This window comes from Cottoperca gobio, chromosome 23 (genome assembly GCF_900634415.1).
Source record: "Cottoperca gobio chromosome 23, fCotGob3.1, whole genome shotgun sequence".
Classification (NCBI taxonomy): Eukaryota; Metazoa; Chordata; class Actinopteri; order Perciformes; family Bovichtidae; genus Cottoperca; species Cottoperca gobio.
Window position 1 is genome coordinate 10,365,045 of NC_041377.1, and position 19,612 is coordinate 10,384,656.

Here is a 19,612-nt window from a genome sequence, read left to right on the forward strand (position 1 = left end):
CCACATACTGCTAAACAAGGCTACTCAAGGCATACATTCCCTGTAGATGTTTCACAGTAAATAATGCAGTTCATAGCAACAATTTATAATTGTTTCAGTGAGTTTAAACTAATTGTACTTATCTTGTCAATTGCATGAGGAGAGAAAATTGAGCTGTCTCCTCTCCAACCGAAGCAGTGACATGCAGGGGCGGAGCATAATTAAGTCTCTGCAGAGTTGGTCTAACTCTGACATGATTAACAGTGAAATAACTCCAACAATAAACACCATTTCAATCAGAAAATGTTAAAGTAACACTTCGTGACCACCATACCTGTCAACCCTCCCGTTTTTACCAGGATTATCCCGTATTTTTAACCTTTCAAAAATAAAAATAGGCCTATTTTAAAAAAAATAAAGTGTACAGTGGTAAAGTGGCCTCCGGTAAAGCAGGTAGCAGTATTATGTTTAACTTTAGTTGAAAAACGTTATCCGCCAGTAAACACACAGAAGAAGGAAACAGGAACAATAACACAGAAGAAGAAGAAGAAGAAGAAGAAGAAGAAGAAGAAGAAGAAGAAGAAGACCACGACCATGACCACCACCACGACGACAAAATCATATGGATGAGATTCACAGTGAACGGGAGATAGATGGAGACGCTGTTTAACCTGCCAAACAAGTTAAAACTGTATGCAAGTAACTAGACAAATGGGAGGACACCTTCCCTTATTTAATAAAAAGTAGAGTCGGGCAAACTCGTGCTTTTTGTAAAATGTGCCATTAAGATTTTAGCATTGCACACATCGGAAAAAGCGATGATCACCAGCATGAAACATGGTCCAAGCACAAGCACGCCCAAGAGGTACAAAACATAAATGGTCAATAACTTCATTTGTGACAAGAACTGTTTCAGAGGCAAACCAAGTGACCAAAGCTGAGGTAAAGATGTCAATGCTTTGCGTCACAAATAATGTAGCCTTCAGCTAGCCTTGAGGCAAAGTCTGCAACCTATGTTTACAACAAGTCCCTTGCAGATGCTAGGGACTCCCACAGTGAATAAAATGTATATATGCAATTAAAATACATGCATCTTATAAACATGTCTGTACAAGTAATACATACTTTAAATAAATACGTAATTCCTGAACCCGTCCCTTATGTGTTTACATTTACATTATATGGGTTGGGGCTAGCTGGCTCAGAGCTGTTAAGGTGTGGGCGTAGTCCGCCAGAAAATTTTCCTTATTTTAAAATTCCAATGTTGACAGGTATGATGACCACACTGCGCGAGTGCAATTGTAATATTGTATTTAGTTCATTAGGTCTGCGTCAGTAAATGAGCTGAACATTTGATCTTTTATAAAACCTGATGGTTTTTTAATGTTGTACTTTTTACTTCATTAGATTTATTTGACATTAATTACTGTTTACAGATTTAGATTAATGTAAATTATAAATCAGCTAATAATGATGTATTACTATAGGTGAGGCTACCCAGCCTTATATAAAGTAAATAAAAGTGGCTCCACCTTTACCACCTGCAACAATAATGATGCATTAATGCATCAATAATTATAACACAGTGATATATACATGTATATATATATGTATAAATATATTAATATGTGTATATATATTTATGTATATGTATATATATATATATATATATATATATATATATATATATATATATATATATATATATATATATATACGTAGAAATGTCAGGGGGCGCGTGGGGCTTTAACTGAGAGGCGGGGCTTGTCAAACAGCTGGAGAGATATTAGTGCTGGTAATTGATTGAGCACGTGAAACAGTGAACATCAGAGTCTCGGGGGCTCCCTATCTTTTTCCGGTGCAAGAAGTTGGACCTAAGGCGAAACAATGTTTGACCTGAAGAAACGTTACAGTCTGACGGTGAAGTGCAACCGCGAGACGGAGGAGTTCAGACGGGTTGCGGTCAAACGGAAGGTCAAGGGTGCAGACTGCCTCGTCTCACACACAGGTGAGTCCCTTTCATTTAAGAGTAGCTTTATATAATAAATAATAATCCAACATAATGATACGACAAAACAAAACAATCTTGGAGTAGTAGGCCTATATTGGCTCTTATATTTTCTACATTCGATGTCTGCTGCAAAGCAAATGCAATTGTTGCACAAATGTATGAAAAGTGACAACTACATTCTGAGCTACTAGATGGGCTGGTTTTACTGGAGTTTGTGGCAATAAAAAGAATGCTTATGAGTGGTTATTGTTTGGAAACACTATCAAAATATAATCTGAATATTTTCCAATAAATCAGGAGGCTGTCTGTGTTCACATCAACCAGAGTAACCTGATTATTAAGGCTCAACACGTCCTCTAAGAGAGTGACCATATAGGGCAGCATGTACATCTACACTCCTTGTTGTGCCTGGGTTACATCAGTATATACATTAAGTTATATTATTGTGAATATAATGCCACAGCTTGTTGGATTACTGCAGTGAAATCTCTTTCTCCTGATTCAGCCTGGACTTTGCCTGCATGTCTTGAGACCCCGTTTGTCGATCTCCCTCTCTCACACACACAGATCTGTCCTGTTGCCCATTGAGGCAGAGCTGCCTATTGATTCAACAGTGCAATAATGCAAGTTCTTCTTTAGCTGTGTGTGTGAGGCTTGTTGAAACAAGCACCCTTACAGAATATACAAAGTATGGCCATTAATTCGTTCTTAATATTAAAATAACATTGACATTTTTTCCTTTATCACAACTGGGAGGCTATACATTGATGTGCAGTGCAGTGAATTTTGGATTCAGTTCAAAGACAGTTGAAAACTTTAAAGGAATAGTTGAGTAAAGACACTTAAATACTGGAAACGGGAGGAAAAGTTAACAACGAACAACAACATCCTCCTACCAGCACCTCTAATTAAAGTTACATCTAGTTTGTTTAAATGTGTCGCCTGCATGTTGTAGTTTTATGTGCTGCGAATGACCAGTGGATAAGCATATCTTTATTATTTTAACATATCTCTGAAATTAAATGGTCAAGGCTCACATCACTGCTGTCTAACAACGACCACATTCTGTGGGATTGATAGTATTTATTTATAAAAGTGCTGAAGTAGAAAGTTTCCTCTGAGACTCTGAAATAACATTAAATGGGCAGACTGGAGCAAAGGAAGTGAGAAAGCAGAAGTATTACAGTGTTGAGAAAGTAGGTTTTTAGCCCACATGATCAACACGTCATGAAAAAACTTTACTTTGTTATTCAAGTCACGGATAATCTTTCATAAGTTTGGACATTAACTGCAGGTAAGAAAACAGTTAGAGTTTGAAAGTAGTTGTGTTGTTAGGATATCAGAGTAATGAAACTGCAGAATACTTTGTTTTTAACATGTAAACTGCTTGTTTTTTGAGGATCCTTTTAAAGATCAAATACTAAACCAGTAGTACTCCTTCTCATCTTCCATTCTGGACAAATGCATTCTGTACTTTTGGACTCATAAATAATTTAAACTAACTCATTTGGTCTTTGGTCCAGAATAAAAACCACTCCTGACCCCTGCATGACTTAAAACCAGGGACCGCACACACGTCTGACCATACAGGCAGGAACAATACACTACAGCTATAGATGGGACAGTATGCTGCTCAGCAACAACCTGCAGTGCTTCTAAAAGTACAATATGCACCAGAATAAAGCTTTTATAAGTGCAGGAGAAACTTTAGTGCACAACCAAGAGATTAGCGACATCACAATGAGTCAGTTTTTCCCTGTGTCTGTGTTTGTTAGCAGCTGAAGGCTCCGGAGGAACAAGACCTCTGAATCAGCTTTAAGTTTCCAAGGACTCAGCAAAATATATCCTCAAAGTTTAAAACTAGTACATTTATTAAGTTGTAGGTCAAGATCTTGATAACTTTGACACTTTAGAGTTGTGTGCTTCTTGTAATGGTGAAACTAAGGCGGCCACAATATCAAGGTTATCATGGCCAGAGTAATTCATAATAACGACATTATCGTGATGTATAATAATAATAATAATAATAATACTAATAACGCAGCGTGGGGAGAAATCTGCATATCATGTTCTAACAGTAACGGTGTGCTTCTCTTGTAGTAGTGAGCAGTGGAGTGTGCGGCTCGTACTGCGACAGAGTCTGTGGATCAGAACCAAACCGTAAACCCGGTGCAGAGGAAGTCGATGACAGAAGCGTGGCTGAAGGATCGCCTCTCAAACTACAAGGTAGGCTGAGAAATAAATGCTGTGCATGCAAGTCTATCACTGCAAGTGTTAAGGGTGGGCGAGAACCTACATATTGCTACTGATGAACAGAAATCCTCCAACCAAGTCAAAGTTGTGTCCAGAATTATTGTGTGATTTGTTGAGAAAAGGTTTTACAGTGTTACTTACTTTTTTTTAAATCTAGCCTGAGCCTACAAATTGTAATTGCATTGTTTGTTGCTGAGAATTGACAATATTATTTAAAGAATTGGTAGTTTTATATAATAAAATATAATAATTATAGATTAGCCAACCGTGCTGTTTATCTCTTTGCAGTTCCTCCTAAACCAGCTCCCTTCCAGAGTCCACTGAGAACGAGGCACGCTCAAGCCCTCAGTCCCACTGCAGGGAAGTTACTACCTCAACAAATTAACAGCAGAGAGCCAGACCAGAGTCCTAACGGAGGTGTCTGCTGCGTCAGCCCTTCACAGAATTGTCTAGGCTCCGCTAGTCCGATCCGAGGAGGATTTAGCAGTTTGTTTAATGTGTCTGGAGTTCATGTCAGCTCTGCCAGACACACTCAGGGGGCTCCACTTATTGGAAGCAGTCCACTTTTAGGATCTCCAAGTCCAGGCAAAAGAGGCTTGCAGAGCTGTAGCCCATCAAGGGAAGACGGGCACAGCCCTGCTAAACTATCTCCAAGGAACCGCAGCCCTCTCGCAAGATTACTGCGGACCCCCAGCCCTGTGCAAGGGAGGATGGGGAGCTATAGACCCGCCAAGAACTCTAAATCATGGCTAGGACTGCACGGAATCTCAAGTAGCAAGACGGAAAAACAAGAGAAGAGAGCGGGAAAGTCTTTGAGCGTGCCTGACTTGATTGTTTACTTGGATGAGAGCAGGTTGGATTTTATAATTTGATCCATTTCTGCACCTTGATTACCTAGATATCATCCCGTAGCACGTATAGCTCTATATAGAGCTCATTTCCACTCATCTCTGAATGGCCATAACATTTTCAATAATATCTGCTCTCTATTTCTGCAGCATTCCAGCTGAAAAAGATGACTGCTCTCCACTGATTCAATCCCCCAACTGCAAAGGGCCAGTCATCACCATCAGAGCACCAGTTAACCAAAGACTGAGACACGCTACAAGTGACTCCTGTCTATCCAGCATTGGCAAAGAGCATTCCCCAGGACGAATGCATGTAGTGCAGGGGACAGAATGCACTGTAATACATGGGAAGGGATTAAATGACACCATGGAAGAAGGCAAGATCCCCGTAGGATATGGCTCCAAGTCCTCCTGCCAGTGGAATGAGGCAACGACGGATGATGTCAGGAGTCACAAGAAGTCTGAAGATGAACCAAATGATGAGGAGACGAGGAAGGGAGGAGGAGGAGGAGGAGGAGGAGGAGGAGGAGGAGGAGGAGGAGGGCCAAAAGATGATGAGAACGAGCAGAAGTTGTACAAGATAGCCAATGAACTGCTGCAGACAGAGAGAGCCTACGTGGCTCGTCTCCACCTGCTTGATCAGGTCAGTGTGGAAATCTGTTTGTGGCTTCCTGCAGCAAAATGCACTTGATGCAAACAAATGTTCTGATTTCCCCCTCCCCTCCCCTCACAGGTGTTCTGCTCCCGGCTCACTGAAGAGGCAGGTCGAGGCTCCTTTCCTCCTGACGTGATAAGAAATATTTTCTCCAACATTTCCTCCATCTACTCCTTCCACAGCCAGTTCCTGCTGCCGGACCTGGAAAACTGCATCAGCCACTGGTGGGTGTTCACGTCAACGTCAACACAGACAATGTTCTGACCCGCCCGTCACATAGCCTGCACTTGCTATGTGAACTCAAATGACCTTTTACAGCTACTCTTCCTGCTCTTGTGGTAGTCTTTTCCTAGCTACTTTTAATGTGTTACTGTATACAGAATCACACTTCCTAAAGAAGGATGTTTTACTATACTTTTTCTTTTTACTTTTAGTACGTACTGAAGCTGCCCTTACAAAGTATGCACTGTTGCATGCAGTATGCATACAACTGGAGTATTGGAACGCAGGGCATGTTTGACTGTTTGACTTACAAAGTGAAGGAAACAAACATGCAGGTCTGCAGTGCAGCTCTGACAGAGCGTCACCACAGAAGATGCTGAACTGTCTTTGTGTCGTTCACATCAGGACTTTCTACCAAAACATTAAATATTGCATCATTTAAAAACATCTGCTTACTTACTCCAGGTGTGAGAGCCCAGGCCTGGGTACTGTTCTGCTGCAACACGCACCCTTTCTGAGGATGTATGCCGACTACGTCAGGAACTTTGACCAGGCCATGGAGCTGGTGAGGATGTGGACTGAACGCTCCTCCGCCTTCAGAAACATCATCCAGAACATACAGGTAACACACATTCAGCAGGATATGCATCATGACAGCCTCTGCAGCTGAAGGTTTGGAGGTCTGAGCGGGATGTTGTGTATCTTGTTTAGAGTCAGGAGGTGTGTGGCAGCCTGACCCTGCAGCACCACATGTTGGAACCAGTCCAGAGGGTTCCACGTTATGAGATGCTGCTCAGGGATTACATGAAGAAACTGCCCCTGGATAATCCAGATTATGACCTTGCTCAGAGTATGTATACGATACCATTATTACTCATATGTTCTTACTGTGAGTTTGCGTGTGTAAACTATTAATGGGACCCTCATGAAGTGTCTCTGGTGTGTTGTTATGTCTGTAATGAGCAGACTGAACCTCTTCCTCGTCTTCTCCTGCAGAATCCTTGCAGACCATTTCCATGGCAGCCACCCACTCAAACAGCTCCATCCACAAAGCTGTACGTTACCTTTACACACCACATCCTTTACTACTGTGCTAAGTAAGATTTCATCACTGTCGCACATTAAATTCATTGTATTATATACAAGTGATCCTCACATGGTGGTTTTGATTCATCTATTATTGAGTTTTATTGCTTTTGCATCAGCCGTGGCAGAGGCATTATGTTTTCGTGTTGTCCATCTCATGCTCGTGAACACGACATCTCAGAAATGTCTGCAGGGAATTTGTTCATGCCGTTATTGTGTGCATAGATCAGTTGTAGTGTTTCTTTCTTTCCCTGTAGGAGAACCTGAAGCGGCTGCTGGAGATCTATGAGATGCTTGGAGAGGAGGAGGAGGTGGTCAACCCGACCAACGAGTTCCTCAGGGAAGGTCGTCTGCTCAAGCTTGCTGCCAGGAACACCTCTGCCATGGAGAGGCACCTATTCCTGGTTAGAAACATATGCAGACACACAATCTGCCAAGAATTTAGAGTATATCACAGGATTAATTTAAACTGTACTTACTATGAGTGCCCTAATATGTTTATTTAATACACATAAAAGAAACCTTGTAGATGAAGTTGTGTAACTTTTCTCCAGTTCAACAACTTCCTGCTGTGCTGCCACCCTAAATTTAGCCTAGTTGGGCAGCGTTTTACTGTCCGCTGCAGGATCGGAGTGGATGGTATGCAGGTGCAGCAGACCACCAATGAAGACCACCTGTACACCTTCCAGGTCTCTGGGAAGGAGAGGAGCCTTGAGCTGCAGGCCAGGTGCGTGCGTGTGCGCGTGCGTGTGCGTGTGTGTGTCAATACCAGTTGAGATGCTTTTCTTCTTTGTTTGATCGTTGACACTAAACTCGTCTACCTTTGTTTGTTTTTTTGTGGGACAAATTAGTTGTGAGACAAAATGTCTCGCAACTATGCAGCAGTTTTAGTTGGAATGTAGATTTATTTGATTTGATATAAAATGACTCGACACTTCAGTGCATTAAATGTGTAATTCTTTTTTTTCTTTTCTTTTTAAAGCTCTGAACAAGACAGAGATGAGTGGATAAAGGTACTGTTTTTAAAAATTTATTATTATTATTATTATTTCATAGATTAGGAAAATATTAAATATTCTTTCTTTCAGGTAATTCATGAAACCATTGACGTGTTTCAGAAGAAAAATGAAACCTTCAAATTAGTTTCGAAGGAGCTAAATGCAGAAGATTCAGTAAGTTTGATATTTCAGAAGAGGATCGTGTGACTTTATCATCACAAAATTAAGACTATAAAACTGTGTGTGTGTTACAGACGGAGGACCTCGGCCGACGTGCCCCTCGCTGGATCAGGGACAATGAGGTGACTTTGTGTATGAAATGTCAGGATCCTTTCAACGCACTGACCAGGAGGAGACATCACTGCAGAGCCTGTGGCTGCGTGAGTGACGTGCAGGTGTCATGTACACTGGGGACGATGGGGACACAACCTAACTTGTTCTAGGACAAGATGGCAGTGATGGTCTTCTGCTCCTCAGGTGGTGTGCTGGAAGTGTTCAGACAACAAGGTGGCTTTAGAGTATGACGGGAACAAGCTGAACAAAGTGTGTAAAGCCTGCTGCTCCATCCTGACCACTCGGAGAGGGGAGAATGCCGAGGGAAAGAAGAGAAGGACGCTGGAGGTGAGCCCGGTGTGTTTGCTAAAGGTTAGAGGAGGTTTTTAGGCGCATACCATAGTCTAACAGTATTGTGTTTTCTTGTGTTCTCCTAGTCGGAGGCATCTACAGTGTCCAGTGACTGCGTGCTGAGTGGCTTCCTGCTGTATGGTGACAACACAAAGACCTGCCAACGAGTGTGGTCTGTCCTCCCCCGGACTGAACCTCCGGTCCTCCACCTTTATACTGCTCCACAGGTAGGGATCAGTGTGACGTACTGTTTTAACCTTGAGTTTACAACGTAAGAGGCCTTTTTATTGTTTTCAAACTCTTTCAATGGATTCATATTGGGATTACATCATTTATGGAGATATTATAACAAGAACATACTAACAATTTACTCAAATGATGTTAATACATCTGAGAGATTATCATTTGAAGATTGTGGTTTTGTTTTTAAATCGCTCTTTACTTCAATGTGTTTGATGAATTGATTTTAATCCATCACAACAAAGAAATGCTGCATTAAATCTAACCCTACAGTAAAAGCCTTTAGTGATAGCTTTTAACACTAAACACACGGATCCTGTAGGTGACACATTAAAGAACAGTGTCCTATGATGTCGCCAAACACAAATCTACTGTAGGTGTTAACTTAAGGTAATTACCTAAACGGTCACATAACTTTCATTGTCCTCAAACCATTCAGTAACTTCTCGTTCCCTGCATTTTGTGAGGTTTTTTCCCACAATATTGTTTGTCCAAAACCTCTTCTGCTACTTTTTAACATCAATATACAACTGACTAGTCTGTAGGGGTGACACAATGCATTAATGTATCTATTCAATGATGTAATATCATCAATGCTAAGGGAAAACATCAATACATATTGCCATCTATCACACCTTTTTTTTATTTTGAAATTTCCATGGCCCGTCTGTGTCACCATTTTCCTAAATATTCAAACGGTGCTTAAACATGAGAAATGTTCAACTTTAACAACGATATAATATAGTATTGTGATGAAACTTGTGTTTTACGTCCAGACTGGTTAGTGTGACGTCACTGCATATTCTCTATTAGACGGGAGAGCGTGTTATTCTGTTGCAAACCCCCCCTGTAGGACAAAAACATGTTTCATACAAAATCTGGCAATGCTCAGCTTCAACCTTTGCATCCATCGCCTGCTTTCTATCCCTTTCATTCGACCCCTCCATCTCCAGGGTGTGAAGCCCCTGTCCAGTATAACTCTCCTGGGCTGCAGTGTGGAGGATTCCCCTCAGGAGCTCCGGGGTCAGCCTTGTTTCCGTCTAAGCCGATCCAAAACCACCCACACGTTCTCCTGCGACGGCTTGGACCTCAAACTGAGCTGGCTGGCTGTTCTGAAAGATGCTGTGGCGGGCGGGCGGCGTACTCTCAGTGGCCATGAATGCACCACCGATGGCTTCGGATGTGTCGATGATGGACATGTGCGTCCTGATGAGGAACTTCTCATCTTTGACGATTCCTGAACATTTGAGTCCAGGAACTCGTAGAGGCATGAACATGGAACAGGCGAACGTCCATCGATGTTACATTGATGTTAAAGTCGGTAGCTTTGAAATTAACATTTAATAATTAATGAAATCTGAAAAGTGAAATTCATAATAATATTCAGACTGAGAACTGTGTTTTCCTCACAAGTGGTGATGCACTTTATTTCTGAAACGGTTTACAGTAAAATAAATAAAGTGAAGGTGTTTTAATATGACTCTGACTATCCTTCAACTACAAACAATGGCCGCTCCAGCTCTGTACACGCGGTCGAAGGTGCCATGCGACGTGAAGATATGTTGAGGTTGTTTTCCTACAGCAGACAGTTAAACACGTAAAGGCTCTGTGGGATCACACTTGCCTTTATAAAACACATTCAGCTGATCCCATTGCTTCACAGATAATGTTACAGCAATTGAATATTTACACTCCAAACGATTAACAGCTAAAGAAACTGTAAAAAAAAAAAAAAACATTTAAAAAGAGATGATGATCCATGATCACAGTAAAACATTAACTATTAGTTTGTTGTGTGTGTGTGTGTGTGTATATGTTTATTCCAGAAGCACATTAACTTTATGATTTGACTTCATGTCATTTCATTAGACTTGTCTATTTCAGCGCATGTGTTTTCAAGTTGCAAGTTGCAGATGTAACGAGTTCCTCTGGAGGACATTTGTGGAACGTTGCTGTTCCAAATTAAAACTAAACTAAACCTGATCTATAGAGTTATGCAGAAATCCTAAATATCTCATTGACCTGCTTAAAGCTGCATTAATCAGGATTTATTAATATACTAACAGACTCATGGAATGTGAAAGAGGTCGTTGACAACCCTGCTGAGGATTATCACTAATCTTTGAACTCTCAGGAGCTTTAAGCCTTAGCTAGTTATGGTTTTATTTATTATTTAAACAGTTACTGTATGACTCAACCTCACTACATCAGCCATGTTTCCAGCTTAACAGGAGACGTACAAACTTAGCAGGTAGCAAGAAAAGAAAGTCCAATAGTTGGTAAAAGCTTGTGTCCCTTTGTGTTAAACAGAAACGATGTACTAGCTGTGCGTTACTTAGAAACTTGATTACTGCAGCGTTAAGACTCTCAAGCACCTTGTTTCTTTCACAACATGAGCTTCCAACAAGTGCGACCTCTCTGTTGACGGAGCCAAAAGCATAAGCTGCTATAGTGTGCTTCCAAACATACGGAGCCTAAAAGTTCTAGTATTTCACATTCTCTGTGATCTATTCTGCAGGCGGTAGTTGTTAAATGAATCATCTCAGAGTCTCTGAATGGAGAGAATCATCTAAAGTTGTGGACTCGCCACATGAAGGTCTGTGTCCTGATGCTGGAGCTGAAAAAACACAACCGGACATTAGAGAAAAGCATTAAGGACTAACCTTTGTGTAACTGTGCACTCTTCTGAACTGCCTTTTTAAATCACCTGCTGGACATCATTAGAACATCTGATTTGTTCTAAACTCAGGCCAAAGATAATTAGTCTTAACATTAAATGGCAAGCTGGTCATTTTGACGCATTAAGTTAAACAGCAGTGCTCACAGACATGGCTCTTCAAACATGGAGGTCCTGATGTCGACATGGAGGCTTAAAAAATGAGATTTTTGAATCCAGCACTTGATACAAGGAAAGCAACACTGGCAGAGAGGTGGACCCCATGTCCCACATACGCTGACACACGATACCTAAAGGGGGGAGGGAACAGGATTATTTACAGGACGGCTACCTCTCCTCTTCACTTTCATACATCAATACGCAGTTTTGTTCACAGATAATCTCCAAATCACTGGCTTCATCTTGGAGGAAGTCTCTTGTGTTCTCATTCAAATTTATGTCCGAGTACAGTTCAGGCCACGTTAGTATTTATTTGATCTTATGTTGGGTTTGCAGCTGCCATCCATGGCATTCAAACATGGCTCAGTCCTGCAGCTGTAATGATCCAGAGAATCACTTTCAGTCGGGTGAGTCGTCCGTCTTTATGAAGCTGTATCAAGTAGAACTGACCACATTACTCTTGGTTGTAGTACATGAGAGTTGACTCGTGCCATCAGGTTGTGAGGGAGCAGAATTACGTTGAACAAAAGAAGCACGGGGAGATATACAACAAAAGGTTTCCTACAGAAACAGTCCTGAAGACTCCAAGAAGCCCGTAGTGCAGCACTCCACGTGTGCTCGGTGCTAATAGACACCCACTTTAAAACCAGCAGGGATGAAAGGCGGAGAGCCAGCTGTCCATGATCTCTCAACTGCAGCACAGCTGCTCCGACACCAGCAGGGTGTCGTAACCATAGATCTCCAGCAGGTGGAGCAGGAAGAGCCTGTCTCCATGGGGATCCAGACCCATGGCCCTCACACTCTCCTGGGTCAGCGTGGGGTCGGGGCTCCCGGCCACCTCGCTGAGGGTCTGGAATATCCTGTTGTTCTGCTCCAGGAAAAACCTGGATGAGTCAACATTAGAGGGAAGGATGAGCAGGGGAGTTTTTATAATTTAGAAAATATATACAAATTTGACTTTTCCACAGTGTTTTGTCCTGTGTGCATTCCTCCCACACTCTTGTGGTTTTCATTTCAAGTCTTTATGCTGAACAATAGCAGTGATTAGACGGGAAAAGCACAAAAGAAATGAGCAGAAATCTTTCCTTTGCGAGTTAATAACTACAGTTCCTGTGAGAGGAGGAGGAAGCTCGGGCTCTTTTTGATTTGATGTTTGTGACTTAATAAAAAGATCATGTTGTGTCTGCTCTGCGTAAAGTAGTTAACCAGCAAGTTACGGCTCCACTGGGAGGGTGAAAGTGTCATGTTGTACTTACAGAATAAAAAGATCCTCTTCGCTGGACACACAGTCTCCATTCTCCTCCTGGGAGTACAGCAACATCTGCCTGCGCATACACACACAAACACACACTTTACTTCAAAGAACCTGCAGGACAGAGTGCACTGTTTGTGATGTACATACACATGTGATGTGAACCTGTGGTACACATGGTGCTAGCAGCAGTGCGAGGCTATAATAAGCACTTGATACTCAAACAGGAGAAATAGTGAATCTGTTGTGGACTATTTTCTAGCCGCGGAGTAATGCACATTTTGAATTATTTACGACAGCAGTGTAGTTGTGATTGAGTGTGTGTGTGTTCATCGTGACTAAGTGCAACAGTGTGGCTCATTGGCACAGAGGGAGAAGAAATATCAAACCTGATGTCAGTGTCACTTACCTCTGTTCAGTCAGTTTGCGATATTTCTCCCTGTCTGCGGTGCTGAGGCGGAGCAGAGGCTTCAGGCCGTCCCTGTAGGTCTTTACATTCTGATTGTCTACATACACATCATACAGATCCTTCTTCTCCTCAAAGATCTTCTCAGTAGTACCTAAATATGCAAACACACACATGATCTCCACCATTTGAGATGCAGGAGATGCTAATCGTACCTGCAAAGAGACCAACTAGTCCTTTTTTAGTGAGGATTATTGGACATTCACTAGCATCCACTTACAGGCCACGTAGGAGAGCTCGTTCTCCAGAGCGCTGATATCCGCTACGTTAACATAGAAGAAGGGGCGGAACTCCGGCACAGTCACGCCGATCCCAGGGATGGAGATGTTTGCCAGGCAACAGCAGCAGTACACTGAGAGGGACGTGGAGGTGGAATTAGAAAAATAATGAGTGTGGGAGAGAAAGAGAGCGACAGTGTGTGTGTGTGTGTGTGTGTGTGTGTGTGTGTGTGTGTGTGTGTGTGTGTGTGTATATATATATGATAGTCAGTAACCTCTGACTTGAATTGATTAATTATCAGTCAACTATATCAAACTGATATTTATGTAATCAGCTTTGAATATAATTATTTGTAAAATACACTATTTTGATTACTTGCCAAAAGCAAGATAAGAAGATTGATACCACCCTATTCAATATACAGTTTGAGCCTAGCATAAAGATGAAAGTTCAGCAACAAGTTCAGTTTTACACAGATTCAGATTCATAAAGCATGTTGATCAGTGATCTGTCGAGGTGCTGGTAGGTGCAGTTTCCAGTATTTGTGCTAAGCTAAGCAGCTGCCGGCTCCAGCTTCATAGTAAACGGACACGAGATCTCAATCTTCTCATTTGACTCTCGGATGCATAACTCCCAAAATGTAAATCCATCTCACCTCTGTAGCAGACCACGCCCACAGGTGGAGGGGAGAAGATGAGGATGCGTCTGCGAAGGAGAGCCAGCTTCCACAGCACCATGATCTGCTCCCCGAAGAAGCGGATGAACTGGGACATGCAGCCTGCAGGGTGGGTGATCTGCACCACAGGCAGTCAAACACAGAGGCGCACAAGGTGACTGAGTTGTACAGTGTAAAAAAACAAACAGCAGCTGACATTCTAGGAGAGGAAATGTCCTTCCTACCTTCATCTCAGGGTGCATGCTGTGGTTGATTGCAGCTCCCCAGGCATTAGCTGGACATGCAGTAACAACACCGTCACCACTGGGGGGCAGAAGTGCTCTCTTGTCCTCATAGAAGGCTTCCAGGGGAGAGTAGTGTCCCGGGGTCTGCAGCTGGAGCCTGCAGCAGAGGACAAAAAGTGACATTCAGGGACATTTAAACTGGTAGATTTTAACCTTAAAAATCAGCTTACTTTTAGGACAGCTTGTCACAAGGTGCAGAAAACGTACAACGACAATACAGTTTCAGTAGAGTTCATATGTGTGTGTATGTATTTCCCTGTAGCTTAGAGGAGTACTGCTGTGGATGGGACAACTGCTGCTTTTTGGTATAAACACACACCTTGATTTTTTCTCCAAATAGTATATTTTCAAAATGACTTTGACAATTGTTCTGCACAGATTTTAAATTGGAGACCTAAAATGTGGAATGCATGTGGTGAGCAGTCACTAACACGTGTATTATTATATTGTGGGGAAGAATGATCAGCTGCAGCTCTTTGTAACACACACACACACACACACACACACACACACACACACACACACACACAAGAAGGAAAGAGCTGGTGTTACACAGATGTAAGAAGGCGTAAACAAAACGGTCAGTTTAGAAATATCAAGTTCTCTTTTCATCACACTCTCACTCACACACACACTCACACACACACACACACACACACACACACACACACACACACACACACACACACACACACTCTTCATTAAACTGCAGGGGATCGGATGTCAGTCTGGTAAATATAATGCCACCAAAGTCCAGAGGGAAAAGTAAATCATGTTAAGACTTTGTTAATGATTCTCCACTTGTTACTATCTGATCAGGACTGACTAACTATTATATGCATCTGTGATTAATCTCTTGTTAGATAATTAATCATTTATTTAGCATTAACCCATCACAACTTCAGCCTACGGTAGATTTACACACAGCTTTCTTTTTATGTGTCTACTGTACCAACATGTTAGGCTGCAATTATCGAAGCCAACACACATCTCCATGTATCACTCCTGTCCTCCTTGTTAGCATCATTAGCATTTCCCTGTATAACTAATGAGTTCTGCTAGCTGCAAGTGCCAGGAGAAGACAGAAATAGAGGGAAGGAGAGAAAAGAGAGAAAGTATCCACAAATTCCTAAATCACCGAATGACAGTGAGCACTTTATATAAAACCTCATGGCAGTCAGCAGATGGGAGTCTTGAGAGAGCTACGTGAGGAATGATGAGTAAAGATTGGAGGTCAGGAGTGTGGGAACTGAGCAGGATCGGGGAAAGCAGAGAGAAAGAGGACTGAATACAGAGAGAGCTGTGTTCAAAGACAAAGTGTGACAGGGGTGCGACACATGTTGGGATTAAACAAGTTCAGGTGACTCTACACAACAACAAAATTATTACTGGGGTTTAAATAGTGTTGTGTTAATGTATGGGAAGAGAAAACAGGAGTCACGGAAAGTGTAAGTGGTGTGTTTGAGGGAAAAGAGAAAAGAGGAACTTGGAGAGTCCCACTAGCAGCCCTTGGTGGCCACATGTGAACTTACCTGAGGACTCATATTGACGTCCCTCAGTGGTCAGAGCGTCAAGGGACAAACTCTCAGTGAACATTTTAAATACTTGAAAGAGATTTTGATGGTGATCAATTTCCTGGTTCCAACTTCAAAAATGAGGTTATAATTATGTTTTTTAAACTGAACGTCTTTGACTTTCAATATAAGTTTTAAGGCCAACATGGAAAGTCCTTAAAAGTGCGCAGTTGTCACATTTAATCTGTGGGAAATTGTGATGTGCATTGTTCCTTATTTTGTGACATTGAGTTTTTTAAAGCCTGTTATTCAGTGAGCGTAATATCTCCTGCCATGTGCATTTAACAAACCAGCTCCACTTACCTGACCTGGTGCTCCAGGAAGCTCATGTAGCGGTAGAGCAGCGTATAGGACGGAGACAGGATTCCCACCGACTTCATCCTCGCCCCCCTCTCCACCGCGCTCTCCACCGCCATGTTGGCAAAGCAGGCGAGGCCAAAGTAGCAGCCCTTCCGGAAGTAGCTGTGGATGGGGGGGGAGAGAGATGAAGCCATGAGTAATGAAAAGCGAAGGCACTGCCAGATGGCTGGGCTACAGGCAACAGTTTGTGTGTCTGTCCTGCCAGGAGGAAGACATGGGGCCGCATCCTAATACTGACAATAAGCTTCCCCCACTTGTGTCCTTCAGGATGTAAAGAAGGTGAACGACTTCCTCCATTGTGCAAATGCTTACATGAAGTCTGTGGTGACCCTGTGGGAGCCGCTGGCGATGGCTTTGAACTCCACTCCCTCCAGGTCCATGTCTTTGGGCAGACACCACTCCAGCATGTTCCCTATCACACCCACACAACAGATAACGTCACAACACACACACAAAGCACTAATGCAAGACCAGACGGTAAATATAGTATCACCATTTCATTTCAGGTTCATGAAACAGCAGTGACACCGCCCGACTGGATTCCTTGAAATTCATTTTGTGAAGGCTGAGCACTCGAGCGGCAGCTGAGCAAATATGGTCTGAATAGGAGCAGAGAGACGGAGGAGGTGACTCAGCCAGTGTGGTTTTCAATCTAATCATTGGCTACATATTAGCTCAGTCAGAGGAGTTTCTACAGGAATATAAGTCCAGACGTCAGAGCCTACAGGTCTGTATCATCCCCCTGCGGTGCAACACCAAAGATGCTCTCTTACCACTTTGACAGCTGCTATCGACTTTAAGTATTTAGCTTTGAGTATGATGCAGTGCCCATCAAAGCTATTTCCTGTACACACAGACAAGTAGTAAAAGGCCACTAGAGACATAAGATTGTTTCATTACTTATTGAACATGCCATTTGTGAACACAAGCACATGAGAATGCTTCGCTTTGTAACGTGGCTCTTGATGTTTGACTAAATTCTGTAAGAAATGATCAATATGGTGTCTCTTTGAGCCTCATGCAGAGTTATTTCAGGTGAAGTACTAAAATGAATAATTTAACCGACTGCAATTGATCCTCTACTTGCTCTCGTACAGAGACTCTGAAATGTTTGAGGTCTCATTTGTTCACTTAAAAAAAAAAGGAACTGTGGTGTCTTTATGACATTGTTGCATGTCTTCACCGCTTCTTCACTTCCCTCATTTCCTGTCACTTCTATGTTGCACTCTTTAATAAAAGGTACAATTAAATACCTCCAAAAAAACATAAGAAAGGGAGAAAAACTAAACTAGATATTTTTGTGTGAGCGATGAAATAGTTGCCAATACAAACACATTTAATAATATACTGAATAAAAGGTGTTTTCCTCTACAGGTGCACATATAATGATGCACCACATGTAATATGTCACATGTATTTAGCTACTGTACTTTATCCTGATGTGATACATCCTAGATGTGGCATCAGCTCTTTAGTGGACTGAAAGAGTAACAGGGGTAACAATATTACCTGTAAGCATTGTTATAGTCTGTTGTAGCCTCACCCTGCTCTGCTGCTCTCCTGACATGCTGCAAAATCATAAAGCACCAGCTCCACCCTGCAGGGAATCTCCTCTTTTCTCAATCATTTTGAAACATTTATTCTTATGATTCTTACATTGATCAGCCCTCTATGTGAGTAACCTGTGTGGCTCTCCCTGTCTTCAACATGCCCGTCATAAAAAATGTATAGGCCTGCTCTGCATAAACGACCAGCTGATTGATTTCCATCACAGACCTCATCCTGACATGTCTATTCTGTCGTGAGGCTACAAATGGCTTTTAATCATGTCTCTAAACTTATGGCCAGGTCAGAAAAAGCCACACCTGTAGAAGGTTCCGCAGACTTGGTACAAACATGCACTCTTCATTTTGGGCGTCAGACACAGGGATCGCTTGCATGAGACGAGGAAGAATTAATCTGCATTTTTCTATTTCCATAAACATGATCCTTTCCCTTCATATTGTCTGTTGTATTATAGCAATGATAATTCCATGTTGCATATGTTATGTCCCACCTGATCTGGTGTTGAATGTAACCACAAAGACTGACACGATCTGGTCCTTCTCCTCCCATTTCACCATCCTGTCCTCCAGCGACACCTCTGTCGGTTCTGAATCCGAGAGATGCTCCTCGTTGTCGGGATGCAGGGCTTCATCCCTGTCCGCCAGGTTGCTGGAGGTCGCGGGTGGGGCGCTGCAGCCGTCTGCGTTGGAGACAGACCTGCTGGGAGTGGGACCCCCTGGTCCGCTGCTCCACCCAAACCCAGGCGCGGAGCATCCTGGTGAGGTACGGCTGTTGGAGGGGCTCGCCAGTCGGTCCTTTGCGTGTGCTGCCGCCGGTGCTGCTCCGCTAGGCTTCTCCGCGGACGGAACCTCCTCCCAGTCCAGCAGAGGGGCTCGGTCCGACCGCTCCACCATCCTGTCGGCGGTCCCGCCTCGTCTGTCTCACCGCGGATTGTACAGTAAATGATGTCTCAGCCGACAGGCACCAGGTCCATCCGTTGATAATTACAACTCAGAGCAATTCTCGCATTGTAAAGTTATTATTAATTGTTCAGAACGGTTGCATTTTGCATTAAATTAATGGTACGCGGAGCAGCTTTCACATCTATCTTTATAATCTTTCTTGTCTGAGGTGATCATAAATTTGATGCTGTTGGGAGAGGGCAACTCCTTCGTATAATGTGAGCTGCATTCAAGACAATTCACTAGTTACTGTGTCCGTTACCTTCAATAAGAATAGCTGTTACTTTATTTTGTTTAATTTTATATTTACCCCATGATTTGCCTTTATATGTATTTACCTATGTCTATTTAATTTAAAGTATTATTCTTTATTTTTACTACTGTATTGTTAAGTGATTTAAAAAGTGTTAAATAAAATTTAAATAAATAGCTGTTGTTGAACATTTGGGAACCCGACGCCGTTTTGGCTTCTTGAATGTACCCTGCACCAAATCGTCGAGTTGAATCTTCTTTTCACAAGGA

The 19,612-nt window shown here is 42.4% G+C and overlaps 2 protein-coding genes across 4 annotated transcripts; one reads left to right on the top strand and one right to left on the bottom strand.

Annotated features, from left to right (window-relative positions):
- The first annotated feature begins 1,747 nt into the window (after positions 1–1,747).
- On the top strand, positions 1,748–10,396 carry LOC115028446 (FYVE, RhoGEF and PH domain-containing protein 4-like). 3 transcript variants are annotated; one of them, XM_029462233.1, is made up of 16 exons: positions 1,748–1,987; positions 4,094–4,216; positions 4,532–5,096; positions 5,242–5,734; positions 5,825–5,970; positions 6,434–6,590; positions 6,680–6,818; positions 6,965–7,023; positions 7,312–7,458; positions 7,609–7,781; positions 8,037–8,067; positions 8,143–8,226; positions 8,307–8,432; positions 8,530–8,673; positions 8,763–8,903; positions 9,870–10,396. In XM_029462233.1, the coding sequence occupies exons 1-16, from the start codon at positions 1,867–1,869 to the stop codon at positions 10,155–10,157; spliced, it is 2,937 nt and encodes a 978-aa protein (XP_029318093.1). In that variant the 5' UTR covers positions 1,748–1,866; the 3' UTR covers positions 10,158–10,396. The 3 variants fall into 3 exon arrangements, with proteins under 3 accessions (XP_029318093.1, XP_029318092.1, XP_029318094.1); XM_029462232.1 differs by having other exon boundaries at positions 1,749–1,987; positions 4,091–4,216; XM_029462234.1 differs by lacking the exons at positions 1,748–1,987; positions 4,532–5,096 and having other exon boundaries at positions 4,090–4,216.
- On the bottom strand, positions 10,310–19,591 carry LOC115028447 (protein LCHN-like). The gene is made up of 9 exons (XM_029462235.1): positions 18,640–19,591; positions 16,896–16,995; positions 16,527–16,685; positions 14,590–14,746; positions 14,345–14,483; positions 13,691–13,822; positions 13,414–13,564; positions 13,009–13,077; positions 10,310–12,636 (listed from the first exon to the last, which is right to left on the bottom strand). The coding sequence occupies exons 1-9, from the start codon at positions 19,040–19,042 to the stop codon at positions 12,441–12,443; spliced, it is 1,506 nt and encodes a 501-aa protein (XP_029318095.1). The 5' UTR covers positions 19,043–19,591; the 3' UTR covers positions 10,310–12,440.
- Positions 19,592–19,612: the final 21 nt, after the last annotated feature.